The sequence below is a fragment of the Coenobita brevimanus genome, chromosome 79 (assembly GCF_032717465.1).
Source record: "Coenobita brevimanus isolate Jiangsu-jjx chromosome 79, ASM3271746v2, whole genome shotgun sequence".
Taxonomy (NCBI): Eukaryota; Metazoa; Arthropoda; class Malacostraca; order Decapoda; family Coenobitidae; genus Coenobita; species Coenobita brevimanus.
This window is the reverse complement of record NC_137032.1, coordinates 17,496,688-17,519,764: the sequence shown is the minus strand read 5'-3', so window position 1 is coordinate 17,519,764 and position 23,077 is coordinate 17,496,688. Positions and strand designations below refer to the sequence as shown.

Below are 23,077 nucleotides of genomic sequence, written 5' to 3'. Positions count from 1 at the left end.
GCAGTGGACCTCAACAGCTGATGATGATGATGATGATATATATATATATATATATATATATATATAAAGTCACTCGTCGAGTAACAAGGACTATGCCACTCAAACACGCGTTGCTTAGACAGTATGTCGCCATATAGAACGGTACAATGTATTCTGGCGACTCTCAAAACTCACTTTTACCCCTACTTACCATCCTGCCCCACATAAATAACCCCCTACTTATATCAGCCATCATGTAAAACACTGAAAGAGATATAACTATTGCAATTCAGAACAAGAATGGTATTAAAATAGCATGAACAAAAACAAAAGTTAGGCTAGGTATAGTCAAAGACAAAAGTCGTGTCGTGAAATTTGATGATAATATCTTCTGAAAGACTATAGTTTTGGAGCGGTCTGCTCTGTGTCGAACGATCGGTTGGTTGCACTGACTTGAGTTACCATTTGCTCCAGGTGACCACCCTGTGGACGCCAGCATATAATTTTTTTGTAACTTACCGAAATTAAACTACGTAATTGTTAAATCTTTCTGACTGCTGTTTTTATTTAGTATTGATGAAGAGTTTATCTTTTATTTTTATGCCAACATTATCGTTACAAGTCAGTTAGCTTAATAGGTGTTCGGAAGTCGATTCCCCATCTTTATTAACTGTAAATTAGCTAATAAAGTTGATAATTATGTCCTGGGACATTATTTAAGTGTTGTAAAACAAAATTCACTATAGTACTCAACACATGAGAACAGTATTCTGTTTTTTTTTTTTTTTCCCCTTTTAGAGTGGCTGTCTAACTGAATCCCACGGACGAGTTCGAACACATAAACCAGACGACCGAAGTTTACACACAACTGTTCGTGTGCTTCATTCTAGGTGCACTTCGTTTCTTACGGCGTAAGCACTGCTTGCAGGTGCTGTTTCCACTGTTGTGATTATTTCCTCGTCCTATAGTATTGTGGTAAAACGAGGACGACCTGAGTGATGACGGTTCTCCATTGTGCCTTCCTCCTGAAATCCTAATCCACCTTTCTATGGTTATGCCTATACCAAATGTTTGAGCTTTCTTTTCAGGATTCATTTCCCGTAAATAAAGGAAGACCAAGCCACCTCTCATATTTCTGTTAGTTGGATGCATATTGCTTGACCTCTCCATACCATGGTATAGTAGGTCTGTTAGACGTTTTGTGGTAAGATGTAAGATGAAATGTCAGGTGATCATCGCCTAACCGTTGGCATTTCGTCTCTCATAACGAAGTTCGGAATCGGCAATTCTTGCGAGTCGATGTTAAGGCTTCGGAATTTCATGGGTTCATTCATGTCTTCATCCCATCAGCAGCAGATATGAAGCTTGACGAAGTCAGGCTAGCCAACCACGAACATGTAACGTGGTAGAGCTTTCATAATGTTTCAAGTGTTTCACTTAATCCTCGGACAAAACCGCGACACGACTTTTGTCTTTGACTGTACACGTGTGCCGTACTCTTCTGCCGCCCCTCACCCCATATGTAGTTGTCATTTTTGAGATGCTGCTGCTTCTGCACTTCAATCAACATCTAAGTCGTATTCTTCGAAGTCCAGGGTTCAAACAATGGAGTTGACCTCGCTGTTGGAGGTGGATGTACCAGGATGAAAGCAGGCCAATCATGGCAAGTCCGGGGAGGAAGGGGGGGGGTGACGTCACCGCGCGCGACTTTCAAATCAGCTGACACTTCCCTCATAAGCTCGAGATTTTCCTCGTTTTATGACCTGTCGCATTATGCTGACCGTGTTAAAAAAAAAAAAAACGCGTTACTCAACTACTCATTACTCAAGGATTGACTATATATAGATAGATAGATAGATAGATAGATGAATGTAGATGTATTTATACCGGGTATATATATATATATATATATATATATATATATATATATATATATATATATATATATATATATATATATATATATATTGTGGTAGATGAGGGCGCTCACCATCCACTCACTCGATGTAATGCTGCTGTCGGGTGTCTGCCCTTTCCTCTCCTCCATCCTTCTTTCCTTCCATCCTCGTCTGTCTTCCTTTCCTTCATTCTTTCCTTGTCCTTCTGCCTACGGGTAACTTTACACTCCCTCTCCTGTCTTTCTTTCCTTCATTCTTTCCTCTTCCTTCTGCCTGTGGGTGACTCTACACTGAGTGACAAGCAAAATGGTTTCCTGTACACCAGGAAACCATTTACAACGCTGGGTGGTAACCATACAACCAAATTTTGGCGCCTGATTGACTAGTGGGTAATTATTGCACTCCAATCGGATTGAGCCGGTGAAGGTTTATATCCAAGGGGTGGATGGGGTTGATTGCTCATGTAATGCCACTCAGGGATGAGTGAGGCTGGTCACTCTCATCTTAAATGTCAGGACCAACTGCCTAGCCCCGGGCTCATACGCTCCTCAAGGGGCAATCTAGGATTCGATGATGATGATGATGATGTGTATATATATATATATATATATATATATATATATATATATATATATATATAAAACAATGTGGCTCTTATATATACCTATATATATATCTATTTCTATATCTATATCTACATCTAGCTATCTATCTGTCTATATAGATAGATAGATAGATAGAGATAGATATAGATATATATGAGACACATTGTTTTTTGTTTGTCCTTGAATCACGCCCAAACCAACGGCCAGAGACCCCCAGACCCATAGATATTCTGAATCAGGGTTACCCATGGAATGTTTATAAGCAGATCAAAATTCAGATATGGGTCATTTGAGGTCACCGGTGGTGTTTTCTTTTTTTTTTTTTTTTTTTTTTTTTTTTTTTTGCCCGGGCAACGCCGGGTACCCCTGCAGGCCAATTTTTGGCACTGACATTCACATGATCTTCAGTTTGGACATAGGCTATGTGAAGTTGACCTCCGAGGTCATTTGAGGTCACTTGTCGGAGGTCATTTGAGGTCTCCGATAATACACGCTAGAACAACTGGACTAAGCAGCCCAATTTTTGGCATGGACACTCACATGACCTCCAGTTAGGACATAGGCTATGTGAGGTAGACCTCCAAGGTCATTTGAGGTCACCAGTAACAGTAAACAAGTGCGCAGAAATACTGTGTGTTAGTCTGCAAAAGTTGAAATGAAAAGTTCCTGGACCCCTAATAATCCCTCTTCAAAAGCATAAGAGGTACAGTCACAAAAACTTTTATCTTTCCAGCTCAGTCTGGAAAAAAAAAAATTACAACTGGAGAAAGACAATGAAAACAAAATCTCATCCAGTGCGTGCTTCAGATGCTTCGTTTTTTCCGCTATGTAAAACTTTGGGAAGATACTTGTGTCTATGCCTGTGCATGGTCTTTCTGGAGTAGATTGAACTATAACAAATAGGATTAGAGTGTTCGCCTTTTTGGCCCGGCAACGCCGCTTACCCTTGTTAGTGTACTATTTTGCACCCGTAGGACCACAATACAGAAGCAGTTACTTGCCTGTAATCGATAGGTCTGCTCGGCCAAATACCTATTCGTATAGAAAAACTGCATCCATTTGTGTTGAGCTGTTTGCACGCAGTAACTTTAATAAATCCGGTAGGATTTGTTGACTATGTAATATAATTTTGCAATCACAATATTGTTCGACATACGATTTTGATTTATTTATTTTTTTCAGCAGATTTGGCTTTACTAAAGACTAGTACTAAGTTTTCCCGTTCGAAAGCTCTCCCCGGAGTTAAGTTACATTGTCTCTGGGCGGCATGAATTTCAAAAAAGGTACATTACTATACTTAATGTCATTGGATTTATGAGGTTTAAGCAAATGCCGAGGAAGAAAGGACAGTCCGGAAAAGTATAGGCCGAAGAATTTGTGTACAGGGGCTTTCTAAACCAGTTAGCCGATATCTCATCCTCCATCCTCCATCTTATCCTCGGCTTCCCCCTCCCTCTCCATCCCGCCACCTCACACACACTCTCCTGGTTAATCTCTCGCTCTCCACCCTCTCCACATGGCCAAACCACCTCACTGCATTTCTCTTAATATTTTCTATCACATCCACATCCACACTACAACGATCCCTCACTTCTCCACTTGTTAGTCTGTCTCTCCATGTAACTCCACTTGCTCCTTTCAAATAACTGATTTCCACTGCTCTCATTCTTCACTTGTGTTCTCCCAACAAGCTCCAATCTTCACTTTCCTAAGTCAGAGTTTGTATGACAATACTATCATGCTGTGACTTTTTTACTTCCATGTTCACTTCCCTATTTCTTATCACTGCTTTCTAAGAACCAGCAACGTTTCTTCCTTGTTGCACTCATTCAAGCACTTCATCCCCGAAACTCCCAGCCTTACTCATCACACTACCCAAATATTTAAATGCATTCACCTTTTCCATGTCCTTATCATCCAACCTCACTGTAAATTCAGTGACTCCATTTCTCTCAAAGACCATAACTTCCTTACATTCATCTTTAGATTCTGTACCTTACACACTCTCCCAAATTCATTTACAAAGCTTTGAAGTTCCCCTTCGTCTTCGCTTAACAACGCAGCATCATCTACAAACAACAGTACAAGACGTTTCCAAACACTGCCCACTCTCATTAGGGCCGCTCCAACATCCACTGCTCTTTCTTGTACCCCTATTATAATCCCATCCATATACAGACTGAACAACCATGGAGACACGACACATCCCTGTTTCAATCCAACATTCAGATAGAAAAATTCACTCAGTTCACTATCCTCACACACCGCAGCCTTAGCACCCTCATACATACTCTTCACGGCATTCAGTAACTCATGCACTCCATATATTCTTAAAATTTTTCACATTCCTTGTCTATCCACTCTGTCATACGGTTTCTTCAATCCATGAAGGGGGCATACAACTTCATACACTTCTCATGAAACTTTTCCACTAAAGACCCAAGGACGAATATCTGATCTACACGACCTCTTCCTTTCTTAAAACCTCCCTGTTCTTCTCCAACTAATTCCTATGTTATTTGCTTAACTCTGACAATAACTACCCTATCATATGCTTTTCCTATTATACTAAGAAGACAAATGCCTCTATGATTACCACACACTTCTCCTTCCCCCCTTTTCCTTTGTGAAGGGAAGGACTTATACCTGACTTTCAAACCTCCGTGACTCTACTGGACCTTCCTCCCAGGCCAATCTGTACATCTTCTACATCCTTCCTACTAGTATCTACTATTATTCCATGCTTCAACATTTCACAACACTCTCCTTCAATTTCTGGGGCTTTCCCCATTTTGACTATCTTCATTGCTTCTACTACTTCTATCCTACCGTTCTCATCCTCCCTTCTCACCTACCTCCTTCTCCCAGCCATTCCCCATTACTTTCATTCTCAGTGTATAACAGTTCCTTAAAGTGTTCTCTCCATCTGCTCACTTTATTCTTCTTTCTCCGCTATTAATCTGTCTTTTTTTTTCTTTAACTCCCCTACTAACTTCTTCATCACCCTGTCTAACTATCTTTACCTTCTTCCAGAAAATTTTCATACAGTTCCTCCACTTTACACTCAGATTCCTTCCAAATTCTTCTTCCAGTCTCTTCTTACTGTCTCTTACTAATCTTTTCATCTACCACTTCCTCTTCACAAATATCTCCCTATCCCGTCTCTCAACTTCATCCACGCCCCTGTTTCTCATCCACTTACTATACGCTTTCATCTTTTGTTCCACAGCCTTTCACATTTCTTCATTCAATCATGCTGTTCCTTGAACCCCCTTACGTCTCCTCTTCACCCAACACACCATCTCACATGATACACAGATTTCTTCTGTGAAAATCTTGTACACAGCTTTCACGTCACCCATCTGCTCCAAATCATATTTCCCAAGTAGCTCCTCCACTTCTCTCCTATATTCTGCCCTTTTCTCCTCCTCTTGCAACATTTCTACCCACGCCGCATATATTTCTTCCTTCTGTCCTTCCCTCCTTCTGTACTTTCATTGCATTTAAACCTTGACTTTCACCACCACAAAGTGGTGGACCGAAAGTCCACTCACCCATCCTCTGTATGGTCTTGCATCCATTACATACCTTTTCATTGCCTCATCCACACACACACACACACACATAACTAATCACTGCCTTCAATTCATTCAGTTCACCACCCACCCTTCTCATTACTCGCTATGTATAACGGGGAATCATTTTGTTCCCAAATCTATCTATCTATCTATCTATCCATATCTATCTATCTATCTATCTATCTATCTATCTATCAATCTATCTATATATATATATATATATATATATATATATATATATATATATATATATATACATACACACACACACACACACACACACACACACACACACATATATATATATATATATATATATATATATATATATATATATATATATATATATATATATATGTATACATACACACACACACATATATATATATATATATATATATATATATATATATATGCAAGGAAGAAGGAACTAAAAGCCACAAGCCCGGAAACCGTTCCTTAAAAAAAAAAAAAGATACAACAGAAGGCCAATTCAAAATGTGTTCATTTTGAGATTCCTGGACACACTGCGTTTGAAAGGCTAGAGATTATAGGAAGCAGAAAATGCAAACAGAGGGAGACATTTCCAGAGATGACCTGTTGCATAAACGAAGGACTAAGAGTAACGGTTAACTCTTGCATTAGAGAGGTTTGTTGCAAGACGGGTGCTACATGCCCGTCGCGGAGGCAGAAGGATGCAAGCAGACAGTTTAGAGGAGCAATGACTATTGATGTTGCGACAGAAAAGAGAAAGATGCAACACTGCGGCGATGAGACTGAGGTTGACGGGAGCCAGTAAGAGGAGAGTTAATGAGACGAAAAGCCTTTGACTCCACCTTGTTAAGAAGAGCTGTATGTGGGGAGCCTCCCTACACATGAGAGTTGTATTCTACATAGAAGCGAATAAAACCCATGTATAAAGTCAACAACCGTGCAGGGGTAAAGAAGGTATGGAGTCGGCTTATTACAGTACACCTAATCTCTTCGAAACAGATTTTACAAGAGATTTAATATGATCTTTCCAAGATAAATCCTGAGAGAATGAAACCCCCAGTATGTATAAGGATGATGCAGAATGGAGCTGGATATCATTGAACATTAGTGGGTACTCCTGTGGTAGATTTTGACAGATTGATAAGTATAAGAACTGAGTCTTTGATGCATTAAAAAGATTACTTTTACCCCTGTCAGAGATACAAGCCAAGTCAAACATTATGTGTGCCATAGCCTCATCCCTTGTTTGTTGAATAACAGCTGAGATGGACATTGCGGGATCCAAATGGAAAGGTGAAAGGTGGAATCATCAGCGTATGAGTGGATAGGGTTAGACATACAGCGTAGGTCATTAATGAATCAAAAGAAGAAGGTTGGTGACAGGACAGAGCCCTAAGGAACATCATTGCTGATGAAGCTGGGAGAAAAACAGTGGCCATCTACAACAGCAGCGATTGAATGAAGAGAAAGGAAGTTATAGATGAAGGCACAGATAGAAGGATAGATACCGTAAGAGGGCAGTCTGGAAATAAAAGATTTATGGCAGACTCGATCGAAAGCCTTTGATATGTCAAGTGCAATGGCAAAGCTTTTGTCAAAGTCCCGAAAGGAGGATGACTAGGAGTCTGAAAGGTAGGTGAGAAGATCAAAAGAGGAGCGTCCCTGATGGAACTCATACTGACAAACAGAAAGAAGATTGTGATAGAAAAGATGCTTTAAATTTTAAGGTGCAGACAAAGGCGAAAGAGTACCTAGACAGGGTGTAAGCTCAGAAGCACAGTTCTTGAGGACAACAGGAGGGACACCATCAGGCCCATATGCCTTGTCAGTATTGAGGCTAGTGATGGCAGAAAATACAGCAGTTGATGATATTTTATGGTCAGCCATGAGGAAGTCAGGAGGGGTAGTGATGGAGGAAAAGCATCGGAATCATCTAAGGCGGAATTGGAGGAGAAACTCTGAGTGAAGAGATTTGTTTGTATAAGAAATAGCTACAGTGCCATCATAGTTGAAAAGAGGAGGGAGGGATAGCGAGGTACAGTTGTTAGAAAGGTTTTTGGCAAGGTGCCAGAAGGTACGGGAATAATTCGAGTTGGAGAGTTGAGAGCATTTAGTACGGATGAAGTTACTTTTAGTAGAGCGGACTTAGCACGATTCTGGGCAGAAATATTAAAAAGATGTGATTCAGGGGTGGGTTGGTTCCGGTACCTTTCATAGGCCCTATCCTTGTTGTGGGCAGCATTAGAACCAGTGCAATTAAACCAAGGCTTTTTGCATTAGTCAAACGATATGACAGGAGAATGTATTGTACCATGCCCGTGAGAATAATCTTCGTAATGCGCAAGGCGTGCTCAGATGGCTCCCAGTCATGGAAGCAATAATCATCCCATGGAAAATCAAACAAGTACTGCCTGAGGACCTTCCAATCAGCAGCTCCAAACTGCCACAACTGACGTTTCTTTGGAGGGTTCACAGGCCGAACTGGAGTGATAGGACAGGTTAAAGTAATAAGGTTGTGATCGTACGAGCCCAGCAGAGAGGAAAGATTAACAGCGTAAACAGAGGGATTAATTGTAAGGAAGAGGTCAAGTATGTTGAAACTCTCTCCAAGGCGGTAAGGAATATGGGTAGGATGCTGTACAAGTTGCTCTAGGTCGTTAAGGTTAGAAAAGATGTAGGCTTTTTCACCAGGTGGTTCAGTGAAAGAAGAGGAGAGCCAATGGTGATGGTGAACACTGAAATCTCATAGAATGGAGATTTCAGAGGAATAAGAATTGAATAGGATGTGTTCCATCATGGAAGTAAGATAGTTGAAGAATTTTTCATAGTCAGTAGAATTAGGGGTTAAGTAAACAGCGCAGATATATTTAGTCAGAGGATGATAGGAAATCCGAAGCCAGAGAGTAGAAAATTCAATAGAATCAAATTCAGGAACACGAGAGCAAGAAAAGTAGCTGAGTACATATACACAACAGCCACCTTTGGCTTTGAAATGAGTATAGAGATTGTAGGAGGATACAGAGAAGGGTTTGCTATCAGTTGCCTCAGACAGCCGAGTCTCAGTTAAGAAGTGAAGGTGAGGTTTAGAGGAGGAGAAGCAGTGTTCAACGGAGAGAAAGTTTGAGGAAAGTCAGCGAATGTTGCAGAAATGAAGAAGTGAGTCAGACAGTGGTTCCTGGCAGCTCTTTGAGTCATCACAGGGAGAGGGGAGGATGGTGGGGGCATTTATGGTCCCCCCCCCCGAGGACTCCGATGCTTGGTTCAATGACGCCATTTTATTTTTTGAATAGGAAGTGTGGTGTGCAATGTGAATCTAGTTTGGTTTTAACACTTAGAGATACTTGTATTGGACGGTATGCTGGCCTACTCTCTGTGATATTGAAACACTTAAAAGGTACAAGAAAGGGGGATGGTCAAGAACTTGTCCAAAGGGCTGATGAAACTGGAACTCAAACTCTCCCCGTCATCAGCTTTCCATCCACCCTGGGAGTACTACCCTGCTCGATTGGTACTACTCGTACAGTCTACCCCTTCATATCTACAGTATATATATAAAAGAACCACCTTCTATTCTATTTGCTTGTTTGTCCTGGTCAGAGACCCCCAGACACATATATATTCTGAATCAGAGTGACCCAAGGATGGTTTTAGGGGGGTGAATATTCAGATCTACTGAAGGTCATTTGCCACTGTTAGAATGTTCTCCTTTTTGGCCCGGGCAACGCCGGGTATCTCTCCAGCCCAATTTTTGGTATGGAGACGCACATGACCTCCAGTTCGGACATATGATACGTGATGTTAACCTCCGAGGTCATTTGAGGTCACTGGTCGGATGTCACTTGAGGTCACCGGTAATACACACTCAAACAACTGGACCCAGCAGCCGAGTTTTTGGCCTGAAGACTCACATGACCTGTTCGGACATAGGCTATGTGAGGTTGACCTCTGAGGTCATTTTAGGTCTCCGGTAATAGCAAAATAAGTGCACGGAAATACTGTGCGTTATTCTGCAAAAACTGAAATAAAAAGTTAGTGGACATCTTACAAACCCTCTTCAAAAGCATCAGAGGTATATACATGGTCTTTCTGGAGTAGAAAAGAACGATTGAACTAGAACAAATAGGATTACAGTGTTCGCCTTTTTTGCCCGGCAATGCCGGGTAACCCTGATAGGGTGTGTGTGTGTGTGTGTGTGTGTGTGTGTGTGTAGATAGATAGATAGATAGATACATAGATAGACAGATACATAGGTAGATAGATAGACAGATACATATATACATACATATATGTCGGGTAACCTTGATAATATATATATATAGATAGATAGATAGATAGATAGGTAGATAGATATAGATACATAAATGCATACATACATACATACATACATATATACATACATATATGCAGGGTAAACCTGATTTTATATATATATATATATATATATATATATATATATATATATCCATCCATCCATCATCCAATCCTACATTGCCCCATGAGGAGCGTAAGAGCCCGGGGCTAGATAGTTGGTCCCGACATTTAAGATGAGAGTGACCAGCCACACTCATCCCCTAGTGACATTACATGAGCAATCAACCCCAACCATCCCTTGGATATAAACCTTCACCGGCTCAATCCGATTGGAGTGCAATAATTACCCACTAAACCACCAGGCGCCAAAATTTAGTTTTATGGTTACCACCCAGCGTAGTAAATGGTTTCCTGGTGTTCAGGAAACCATTTGGCTTGTCACTCAGTGTAGAGTCACCCACAGGCAGAAAAAAGAGGAAAGAATGAAGGAAAGAAAGACAGAAGAGGGAGTGTAAAGTCACCCGTAGGCAGAAGGACAAGGAAAGAATGAAGGAAAGATAGAAGAGGATGGAAGGAATGAAGGTTGGAGGAGAGGAAAGAGCAGACACCAAACAGCAGCACTACATCGAGTGAGTGGATTGTGAGCGCCCCCACCCACCACTATATATATATATATACATATATATATATATATATATATATATATATATATATATATATATATATATATATATATATACATATACAGAAAGATATAGATAGATATAGACATAGATGGAGAGAATCACCAGGTCTTGCACATGCATCTTCGTCTTTATCGGCTAACGTTTCAGTACAATATATCTACCACATCAAAGCCTAACAAAGAAATAAAGGGCTGTACATGTATATACTGTTCTTCTTTACAGTATTGTAGTCATGCATTATAATGAATTTAAAAGTTTATTCCAGGTCAAATAATAAAAAATCTCAAATCAGGTCTGGTAAGTAAAATTAATATCAAAACAGAAATTAAAAAGATGCAGTACCAAGGCACAGCAAACCCGTCCCCGGCAGTCATTTTAGTGCTGACGTTTAAACAGAACAGGATATCTAGTATGTCACATATCAAATTTGAAGCAAATCTGTTAAAAACAGACGATTTTATGCCCATTTGAAATTTTAGGCCCTACCCACCTGACACTGACCCCCCAACCGTAAGTGGGGTGTGACCCCCCTGATATAATGAGCCATAAGATGCGGATTTGAGAGATGCGTCTTTAGGTTTTGGTTTCATGTCGATATGACGAATTTGAAAGGAGTTGTGGAAACGATTTTTACCAGTCCCCCCCCCCCCGTCCTTTTTTTTCTTTTTCTTTTTTTTTTTTTGCATTTTGGGGGCCAACAGCCTAGGACTCGGCCCAAATTGGCCCAAAATTTAATCAGGTGATCAGATGGTCATAGCCCATCATCCCAGTAACTTTAGTGAAAATCGCACCAGTAGTTTTACCGTAAAGTTGCTAACAGACAGACAGACTGACAGACAGACAGACAGACAGACAGAGAGACAGACAAACAAACAAACAAACAAACAGACAAACCATGTGAAAACAATACCCGTCTCTGAGCGCATCCGGGGCGGAGACGGGTAATTAATCCACAACACATTGCTGAGTGTGGCAAGTATTCACTGTCGTACGAAAAAACTACGTAAATACTAGCAAAAATATCCTAACAAGAAGGTTAAAAATAAAAAAAATCACTAGATGCCACAATGGTTAGTAAAACTTTGTTTCGTAACAAACTTACGTAAACACAAGCACTGAGCAAAGAAAAATACAAAAACCCTAAGAAACGTTAAAGACAAAAAAAAAAAAAAAGTAATTTTGTTGATACCTCATTATTGCTGATAGTAGGTTTGTCCCTGTATGACAGAAAGGGCTCAGTTATTAACAGGTCTCTGTCTGAAGACGAACTGGTCGGCACAAAAACTCTCCATGGACATAGAGTGGTAGTTGTCATGAGCATGTTTAAGAATAGCTGAAAAAGGAGGGCTGGTAATAGGGTAGTCTGCTCGAACAGATCGACCAAAGTGTTCACATGCGTGTTTTGAGGTGCCGTTTTGCAGAGGAGTAGCCAGAAAGTTCACAATGGGGGGACGGGAGAAAGATGTCTATAGATTCTTGAAATGGTCTTGGGAGGTGAGTGAAGTGAGCCTCTGCAGGTGGGGTGTCTAGGGGGGCTCTGTGACAGCCCCCCCCCCAGGAAAATTTTTGATTATCAAGCACTTTTAGGGTCTTTCTGAGGTATATGAAGGTATGTATTGGAATATTTAGATGATAACTCATTACAGTGAAAATGGCGAAAAATAGAGAAAGAAAATGGTTTTGGCTGAAAATAGAAGCTCTTTTAATGACCCTTATGGAATAAAAGCCTCGCCTTCAAATACTAATCTTAGCTAAGTTAGTTGGAGCCTGGAAATGTCAATATTAATCTGACAAAAGGTGATAACAAAAATATACACTGTGTTCTAAAGGAATGCAATATAATTTTAAATATTTCACAAGTCTCTTGGTACCTCAAGACTCAAGTATCATATAAAATATTAAGAACCACTTTGATAGTCCATACATCATCTATAATTATAAATGTGCCGTGCGTTGAAATTCTACCAACTTGGTCAAACTACAAGGGTACACCTTTAAAATATGCAAAATTACTTAAACTTGCCTATTTTCATTGACCGTTCAAACAAAAAAAATTTACGCCATATATATATATATATATATATATATATATATATATATATATATATATATATATATATATATATATATATATCACCTCATCTCATCAGCCGGTTGAGTGTCCACTTCAGGACCGGCCTATTCCGACAGAAGTCGGGACGATACAGCCAATGTATCTCTACCAAGTGGCTTAGGCTGTCTTGTAGAGATTGTAAGGTGAGAAGTGCTTGTAAGTGTAATTGTTGTGTTGGAGTGGCTTTGGATGTGTGTGTAGTCTGTGAACCAAGTGTAATCGGCCCGCGCAAGTCGACTGGATGCAAGCTTACTTTATAGTAAGCGACACTGGTCCAACCACAGCACCCCTGGTGTCCGCCAATGCAGTACGTGGCCAGGTGAACACTCCCATATATATATATATATATATATATATATATATATATATATATATATATATATATATATATATATATATATATATATATATATGAGCCTCTGTGGCACAGTGGTACAGTGCGTTTCGTTCACGGGTGAACAAGGGTTCGCGCCCCGCCAGGGTAATAAACTTTGGGAGTGTTCACCCGGCCACGTACTGCATTGGCGGACACAAGGGGTGCTGTGGTTGAATCATTGTCGCTTACTGTAAAGTATGCTTGCACCCAGTCGGCTTGCACGGGCCGATTACATTTGGTTCACAGACTATACACACATCCAAAACCACTCCAACACTACAATTACACTTACAAGCACTTCTCACCCAACATACAATCTCTACCGGACAGCTTTAGCCACTTGGTAAAGGTACATTGGCTGTATCGTCCCGACTTCGGTCGGGATAGGCCGGTCCTGCAGTGGATACCCAAACGGCTGATGATGATGATATATATATATATATATATATATATATATATATATATATATAGATAGATAGATAGATAGATAGATAGATATAGATATATATATAATAGGTAATTAAAGCTTTAGCACTTATTCGAGCTAATCGTTTTTATACTTTGAAAAGAATATTGCTTAAGAAAGCATAGGTCTGATTATTTTAAGTAGGAGGATACACTGATTAACTAAAACATAAGATACTGTCGAACTCAGACAAATAACTGTAGTTTCATTCATGCTTGTATTCTATATCCGCTATATCAACTAGAAAAAAAAAAATCTAGTTACATATGCATGTTATCAGCAATTTTGCATGCCATGTCAAAATATTCATAAAAGGAGATTTAGTCGTCTTGCTTTTCTCTTTCCATAATTATGTCGCATCATCTAGCCATATTGTGTCCCAGTCAAACTCATTAGAGCCAATGCACTCTTTCTTCTTTCACAGTATTGCTCAACCAGATTTTTAGATGATGAAGATTTGAGAATGAACGTTCTGGTGTCGCTGTTGTTACTGGTTGACATGTAAAAATTTGGAGAAGTCTGTGAATAGTTGGGAAAGAAAGTACATCACATACATCTAGTGTTGACATGGCATTATTAGGCTTATCTTTGTCTTTTGAATGCCACAAGCTGCACCATCCATCCCACTCTCCTGCCACTTGCATTGATAATGTATTTGGAAGAACAGGTTTTCAGAATGACAGAGCATTGTTTAGCCATATTTGCTCATCACTAGAAGCATTTGAACTAATCGAAGCCGGAATCAGAAAGCCTAGCCTCAGGGTCTGTTTATTGTGACTGTAAATCTTTCAAGTTCTGGAGCACATCAAATAGTGTTGGCATGAGAACAAAAATTCTATAATTTGACTCTGTCTGAATCATCTGAATTCGGATTGTGGTTGGACCAGTGTGATATATATATATATATATATATATATATATATATATATATATATATATATATATATATATATATATATATGACTATCAGATACGTTTATGTGAAGCTACAAAAGGTGGTGAATGTTTTTAGCGTATCCGATAGAGCCAGGACTCCGGGGGCATGAATGACGAGTGAATGGAATGTGGCCCATTGGATTGGGACAAATTTGGGCTGTCTGGACATTGCTACTCCTCACTCTGACCTAGGGTGGGAAAGGAGGTCCGGATGATGATGATGAATGATGATGTGTTTATATACCCGGTACATATATATATATATATATATATATATATATATATATATATATAGATAGATAGATAGATATACAATATATATATATATATATATATATATAGATAGATAGATAGATAGATATACATATATATATATATATATATATATATATATATATATATATATATATATATATAATGATTTATTTATTTATTTATTTATTCATTTATTTATTTTTAAAGATTTATGATTTTTTTTGAGCCCCATACGATTTCAAGATCCTCAAGGGGGGGGGGTGCGTGGCCGCCTGCTCCGCTCCCCCCCCCCCTTCGCTACGCCCTTGCTGTTTTGTCTTCTCTATATACAATGCACTACATCTTTGACATTTATAGTGATATACACAGACGATTTCCGCTCCTCAAGAATCACGTTCTTGAACTTAAAGTATAACTGGATAGTGCAATTTGCCTTGAAAACTACTCTATGATTTAGATGTGGATAAAATTCACGTAGTAAGCTGGCTAAACGTTTACGGAGTGAATAGCTTCCTTTTCCAGCAAAAACAATGAGGACTTAACAGATAAGGGTAGTAATTTACTCAGTGTTTTTCCGATATATGTATCAATAAAATATAATGGAAATTCGTTCTTGTGTGGTAAATTTCTCAGGTATCGTAGTACTGCAGTCAACGTAAGTAGCCTAGACATACATGAAAAGCTTGTATAGCAAGAGTTACCACTAGATTTCGTTTGTATTCTATAGGAACGAAAGATGTGAATTATGAGCACAGATCCGTGAATGTTGCTTTCCTGTATACCGACGTCGTGAAAGTATTGGACTGCCTATTTATCTTGATATCGAGAAAAGTGAGCATGTTATTTTCCATGGTTTCGGAATTGAATTCTATGCAATCATGCTGAGAGTTGTACTCTTAAATACTGCAGAACATGGTCGACACACTTAAAATGCAAGAAAGTGTCATCTACATAACGTCTCTAATTTAGAATTTTGTGAGCGGTTTTCAAACCATCTCTCCTCGTGGTGACACAGAAGACCTACTGGTAATATTTATCCAAGGGGGAAGCCCATCATTACACCATCTTTTTGTCGATGTGTGGTACAATTGAACAAAGAGTGACAGTCACTTGAAGATTATGTTAGAAGTTCCTTGAACCGGGGTTTACTTAAAGTCGTTTATCATCTTCGTTAGAGATTTTCGGACAAATATCAATAGTCTCCTTGAGGAGGATATTAGTAAATAATAATTTTATATCAAAACAAGCCATTACGCAGTCGGTGATGAGAATTAATCCTTTGCAATATACTGGTTGGCAATTGTAAGCGAAATGCATGGAATGTAAAATTTCTCCAGGTCACTGTTATATGTAAATATGGCGGGAAGGATGAAACGTGAGGGGCAATTTTCTTTATGAACTTTGGGAACCCGTGAATAATGCCGGGTCGGATCCAGATACATATAATTTAGAATACGTTTCGTTGTCAGTAGCACCAGCAGATATTACTTTCCTTTGGAATCTGTTCTACTTGAGATTTTTTATCTGACCTGGGATAATCATTTTAATTCATTATTTTCACATAGGTTTTTTGCCAAATTTTATTTTGCACTTTTCACCTTAAGGTTTTTCTGCAGAAATTAGCGCAGTTTTTGTTACTTATGATTACAATATTGTAAGGATATATATTTTTTTCTTTTTTAGGCTCTGATGATGGTAAAGGTAGTGTACCGAAACGTTGGCCAATAAAGATGAAGATGTATTTACAAGTCTTGGTGATTTTCTTCCTATTATGACCGCTTTTTCCAAGCAAGAAGTCCGTGGCCAATGTATGTGTGTGTATATATATATATATATATATATATATATAAAGAGAGAGAGAGAGAGAGAGAGAGAGACCCCGCTATACGATCATTCACTATACGATGCCCCGCCATAGCGATGTAAAAGAAATTAAAATCCTTCCCCGCCTATCAATGGCCAGTCCCCAATCCAGTCCCCAGTTATCGTGTGGGTTTTTATCCGATGGCTTCTTTTATAACCGACTTTGATGATATTTTCGACTTTAATTTTGTTTCTATTGATTTACAAACTGTTTTTTGGCTTAATGTGTTTTAGTCATAGGTGGGGTGAATACTAATTTTTTGGTACAGTTTACTAAGTTTGACATTTTTCCAGACTTTTTAATGATTTTCATATTTTATTTTTGGTTGTAGGTGAGTTATAGTGCTTTTCGGCACAGTTAAGCTTGTTTGAAAGCTATTTGAAGGTTTAGGTGAGCTAGAAACTTTGTTTTGGAATCATCAGGGTGGGTTTGGGACTTGGCTGAGAGGGGATCCCAGGCTCTGCATTGCACTCCCATGCTTTCTATGTTATAAGGTCCTTCGTTAACAATACTCTGGCTCTACGATATATATATATATATATATATATATATATATATATATATATATATATATATATATATATATATATATATATATATATATATATATATTATATACAGTACCCGCGCATCCAAGATGGTAGTCCCGTCTAGGACAAGAAATACTGTATCTTTGACCAACACATGACCTTATGGAAAAAATTAATTTTGTCACAAAATCTTCGAAAAGTGACCCCCAAAACATCAACCTAAACCAATTTTGGCACCAAAACAAATTTCCTCACCTTGAAAGTGTGTTTCTGAGCTGATTATCTCCAGTTTTGTGGCTCAATTATCTACAGCTTAGTACCCGGAGGTAGATGGCGGCACTTCAAGGGGTTAGCAGACGGTTTTGTAGGCATTGTTGCGCAAGGAGAGGCAATTACCTAGAGGTAAACGCTGGGTGCAACACGTGGTAAGTGTGTCCACGATGCGCTGGTGAGAGAGTTAAAAGCATGCCCTGCACGCTCATTACGTGACCAGATGCCAATATTTTATTGGACAACATCGTAACCACGTCACTCTCCCTGGTGAGGGGACCGTATTAGGCCGGGTGAGACCGTCATAGCTGTATTCTCCTCGGATTTGGGCCGTTATGAACCGTTGGTTCCGTATTGGACGTATGCAACCGTATTACAACAATATATTGGATTATTATTTATGGTTTCCGTCTTGGACGTGAAGCGTCTTGGACAAACTCGTATTGGACGAGAGGGTACTGTATATTTATGTACATTGTATATATATATATATATATATATATATATATATATATATATATATATATATATATATATACTCACACAGACAGTATAAGATACTACTGGGCTGCAGTGCTCTTGAACCATCACCACCATCACAGCTGCTACCACCATCTTCATCACACCAACCACCACTACCTTCATCCCAGCTACCACCACCACATTCACCATCACAGCTACTACCATCACCACAGCTACCATACCACCATCACCATCACAGCTACTACCATCACCACAGCTTCCATACCACCATCACCATCACAGCCACCACTAAAACCATCACAGCTACCACCACCACCACCAACATCAGCATCACACTACCCCCATCATCACCATCACAGCTACCACCATCATCACAGCTACCATACCACCATTATCATGACAGCCACTACTACCATCATCACAACAACCATCACCACACCACTATCATCAAAGTTACCACCATCAGCACCACAGCTACTACCACCATTATCACAGCGACCACCGCCACAACCGCCACCAACACCACCACCACCACAGCTACCCTCACCACCATCATTGCCACAGCGACCACCACCACCACCACCACAGCTACCACCAGTTTCTGCTAACTAAAATTGTCTGTTCGTAGCCTCAGTGAAGTAATAATCTGAATATAGATGTACACAACCCCCCCCCCTCTCTCTCTCTTTCTCTAATAATGTATGAAAAATTCCACAGAAATGATCCGCCGCCTCTTCCACGTGTTCATATTATAACACCAATGAGGACATGTATTAGGGACTAAAATACCCCTTCAGATTATATTAACTGACAGGAAATTGAAACTGACCCTTCAAGGACCCAGTTCTAAACACCTTGCCAAGTTTCATCAAAATCCTTTTTCCAGTTTTAGCTGCATTACACACACACACACACACACACACACACACACACACACACACACACACACAGGATTATAGTATATTAGATGGAAGGACAAGGGGATACATCACATGGCCATATGTTTTGGGGTCATGTAGAGAGAAAGAATAATTGTTCTCTCTCGCTTCATTCGCTTGAACACCAAATTTAGTCACCGTTTGGACCCCCGACATATATACTGGAGTGAAAGATATATCGCATCAACGAGAAATGGGGGCAGGGTTTGGGAGGAAAACTCTGTAGTACAGTAGCGAACTTTTGTGTATACCTCAGCCAATTTTGAAGTTACAAGAAAGATAGACACCAATTTGAAAATTACACAAAAATCCTCAATTATTTTCATTTCATACACAACCCATAATTCCCAATAGTTTTCAGAAATCGAGGAAATGACTTTTTTTTAAGGCAGATTAGCGTTACGCTGGCTGCACAAGAAGTAACGGTCTAAAGTTGCGTGAGTAGCTCGGCAGTATTTTCCGACGATTGCTGACAGCAACTAGGTTTTGCCTTTTCAAAGCAAATAATACCTTCTGTTTGGCTTGTTTTGGAAATTTTTGACTGAATCCGAGTCAAACAAATGAAATACCCTGATCGACGAAAGAAACTCTGTATTTCTGATTTCTGATTCGAGTCGGAGCGCACCAAAAGACTTGGTGAAAGTAGTTTTTGTGAGTGGGCAAAAAGCAAAGTCAGCATCTGAATACTTTTACTACGGTGTACAGCTTAGCAAGTTGCTGTCTTTGTGAAGACAACTGCGGTAATATGTCAGGTGAGCAAATTAGGTATTTGTTACGTTTCGTCAAGTATTGAAATCAAATATCAATTGCTTAAATGGTGACCGGACATTTCATTGTTGGAATCCTGCCATTTCTGTAACAACCACTCACACTACAATTTTGGAAAAGTTTGAACCATCAATTGTCTATTTTTTTATGTTTGTGACTGGTGATGAAGAACTCAGTGTTACAGTTTTTATTGCACATGTGTAGTATTGGTTTTAGGAATTGTGAGGGAATATTTTTGGTGTAATCTAATAAGTTCCTTTTAGTATTTTCAGGTCAGGAAATCAAAGGATGATGAGCCACATGAGACAATATTCAGCACTGCCTGACTTGCTCGCTCGCTCGCTCGGACACGTTCCACACTTTGTGTGGACGCCTGTTACATGTTACGTGGACATGCATTAGAAGGTACGGTGCTTGGCCCTGGCCATGTGTGGTCATGGTACAGTACCTGGCCCTGGCCATGTGGACAGCATCAGTGAGCACGGCCACAGCGTCTTGGTGGCGGTCGCAGCGGGGCAGGGCCACGCCCACACCCAACAGCAGACGACACAGTACACGGCCGCCCACGCCCGCTGCCCGCACCTCGGCCAGCAGCTGCTCAGCCTCCAGCACCCGAGCTCCCACATCTGCGGCAAGCGAAGAGAGAGAGAAAGAGATTAACATGAGTGAAAAAAAAAATTGGAGCAAGACGCGATCAAAACGATAAAAAAAAGGAAAATTACTTATGAGATGAATCTAATTTCATTAGATGAACAGTTCAACTTTACACTGTTATGTCAAGTGTTGATAGGTGATTATGAAAAATTTTTCATTGTTCTAATGTGAATTACTTAATACCTGGGAAAGTACGGGTAGTATGGCAGAGACTAAGAAAAACAGTGTGTTCATTGACCGTGTACCTATTGTTTAATGGCCTGTTCTATTTTGTTTAGAAGCAGTTGCAGCCGAATATGTACACAGTCGGCTAACTTTTGAAGTGTTCCAGATCTGAATTTCCCCGATACTCATGGCGCTTTTATGTTGGTGGGAGAGGAAGTGTCGTTTTTGAGCTGTTTGACTTTTGTAATCACCCACGAAATTTTTGTACGCCAAGTGTCCATTCATCTGCCTGTCAGTGTCTTAAGGTACCAATATCTTTTGGTCTCTCTCTCTCTCTCTCTCTCTCTCTCTCTGTTTTTTTTTTTTTTTATGCGAGGAAGAAGGAATCAAAGGCCATTGAGCCCGCAGTAACAGTTCCCTCCAAGAGAAAAACAAAATACAATAGAGAGCCAAATTCAAGATCCGATCATTTTGAGATGCCTGGACACACTGCGTTTGAAAGACTGGAGATCATAGGCAGCAGGAAATACAGATAGAGGGAGACAGTTCCAGAGCTGACCTGTTGCATAAATGAAAGACTGGGAGTAACGGTTAACTCTTGCATTAGAGAGTTGGACAGAAAAGGGATGAGAGTTTGCTGCCAGACGGTTGCTACGCGCACGTCGTAGAGGTGGAGGAATGCAAGCAGACAGTTCAGAGGAGCAGTGACCATTAAAGTAGCGATAGAAAAGAGATAAAGATGCAACAGTGCGGCGAAGAGACAGAGGTTGAAGGGAGTCAGTAAGAGGAGGAGAGTTAATGAGACGAAAAGCCTTTGACTCCACCCTATTGAGAAGAGCTGTGTGTGGGGAGCCTCCCCACACATGAGAGTTGTACCCACACAGGGGCGGATAAAACCCTGTATAGAGACAACAATTGTGCAGGGGTAAAGAAAGAGCTGGAGTCGGCTTAGCACACCCAATCTTTTGGAAGCAGATTTTACAAGAGATGTAATATGATCTTTCCAAGATAAGTCCCGAGTAAATGAAACCCCAAGCATGTTCAAGGATGATGCAGGATTAAGCTGAATATTATTAAACATTAATGGGTATACGTGTGGAAGATTTTGTCGGGTTGATAGGTGTAAGAACTGAGTCTTAGATGCATTAAAGACAACCATATTATTTTTACCCCAGTCAGAGATACGAGCCAAGTCAGACATTAGGTGTGCCATAGCCTCATCCCTTGTTTCTTGAAGTAACTGTTGAGATGGGCGTTGGTGGGAACCGAATGGAAAGGTGAAGGGTGGAGTCATCAGCGTATGAGTGGATAGGGTTAGATGTACAGCTTAGAAGATCATTGATGAATAAAAGGAAGAGAGTTGGTGACAGGACAGAGCCCTGAGGAACACCACTGTTGATAGATCTAGGAGAAGAACGATGGCCGTCTACAACAGTGGCTATAGAACGACCAGAAAGGAAGCTAGCGATGAAGGCACAGATAGAAGGATAGAAACCGTAGGAGGGCAGTTTGGAAATTAAAGATTTATGCCAGACTCGATCGAAAGCCTTTGAGATGTCAAGTGCAATGGCAAAGCTTTCGCCGAAGTCCTGAAAGGAGGATGACCAGGAGTCTGAAAGGTAGGTGAGAAGATCGCCAGTGGAGCGTCCCTGACGGAACCCATACTGACGATCGGAAAGAAGGTTGTGATAGGAAAGATGCCTTAAAATTTTTCTATTAAGAATTGACTCGAAAACTTTTGAAATACAGGACGTTAAAGCAATTGGACGATAGTTGGAGGGTTGGGAGTGGTCACCCTTCTTTGGGACTGGCTGAATGAGAGCAAACTTCCAGCAAGAAGGAAAGGTACAAGTTGACAGACAAAGGCGAAAGAGTTTGCCTAGGCAGGGTGTACGCACAGAAGCACAGTTCTTGAGAACAACAGGAGGGATCCCATCAGACCCATATGCCTTGTTAGTACTAAGGCCAGTGATGGCATAAAATACATCAACTGAAGAAATTTTAATGTCAGCCATGAGGAAGTCAGAGGGGAGAAATGATGGAGGAACAGCACCTGAATCGTCTAAGGTGGAATTGGAGGAGAAAGTCTGTGCGAAGAGATCTGCTTTATCAGTAGAAGAAATAGCTACAGAACCATCAGAGTAGAAAAGAGGAGGGAAGGATGATGAGGTAAAGTTGTTAGAAAGATTTTTGGCAAGGTGCCAGAAG

The 23,077-nt window shown here is 40.1% G+C and overlaps 1 protein-coding gene across 1 annotated transcript in view; it reads right to left on the bottom strand.

Annotated features, from left to right (window-relative positions):
• The window catches only part of LOC145409044 (outer dynein arm-docking complex subunit 4), a 315,075-nt gene that overhangs the window by 98,851 nt on the left and 193,147 nt on the right, over positions 1 to 23,077 (bottom strand). The window contains exon 13 of the mRNA XM_080279602.1: positions 20,499 to 20,676. Within this exon, the coding sequence (XP_080135728.1) occupies positions 20,499 to 20,676 (178 nt within the window). The remainder of the gene's footprint in view (positions 1 to 20,498; positions 20,677 to 23,077) is intronic.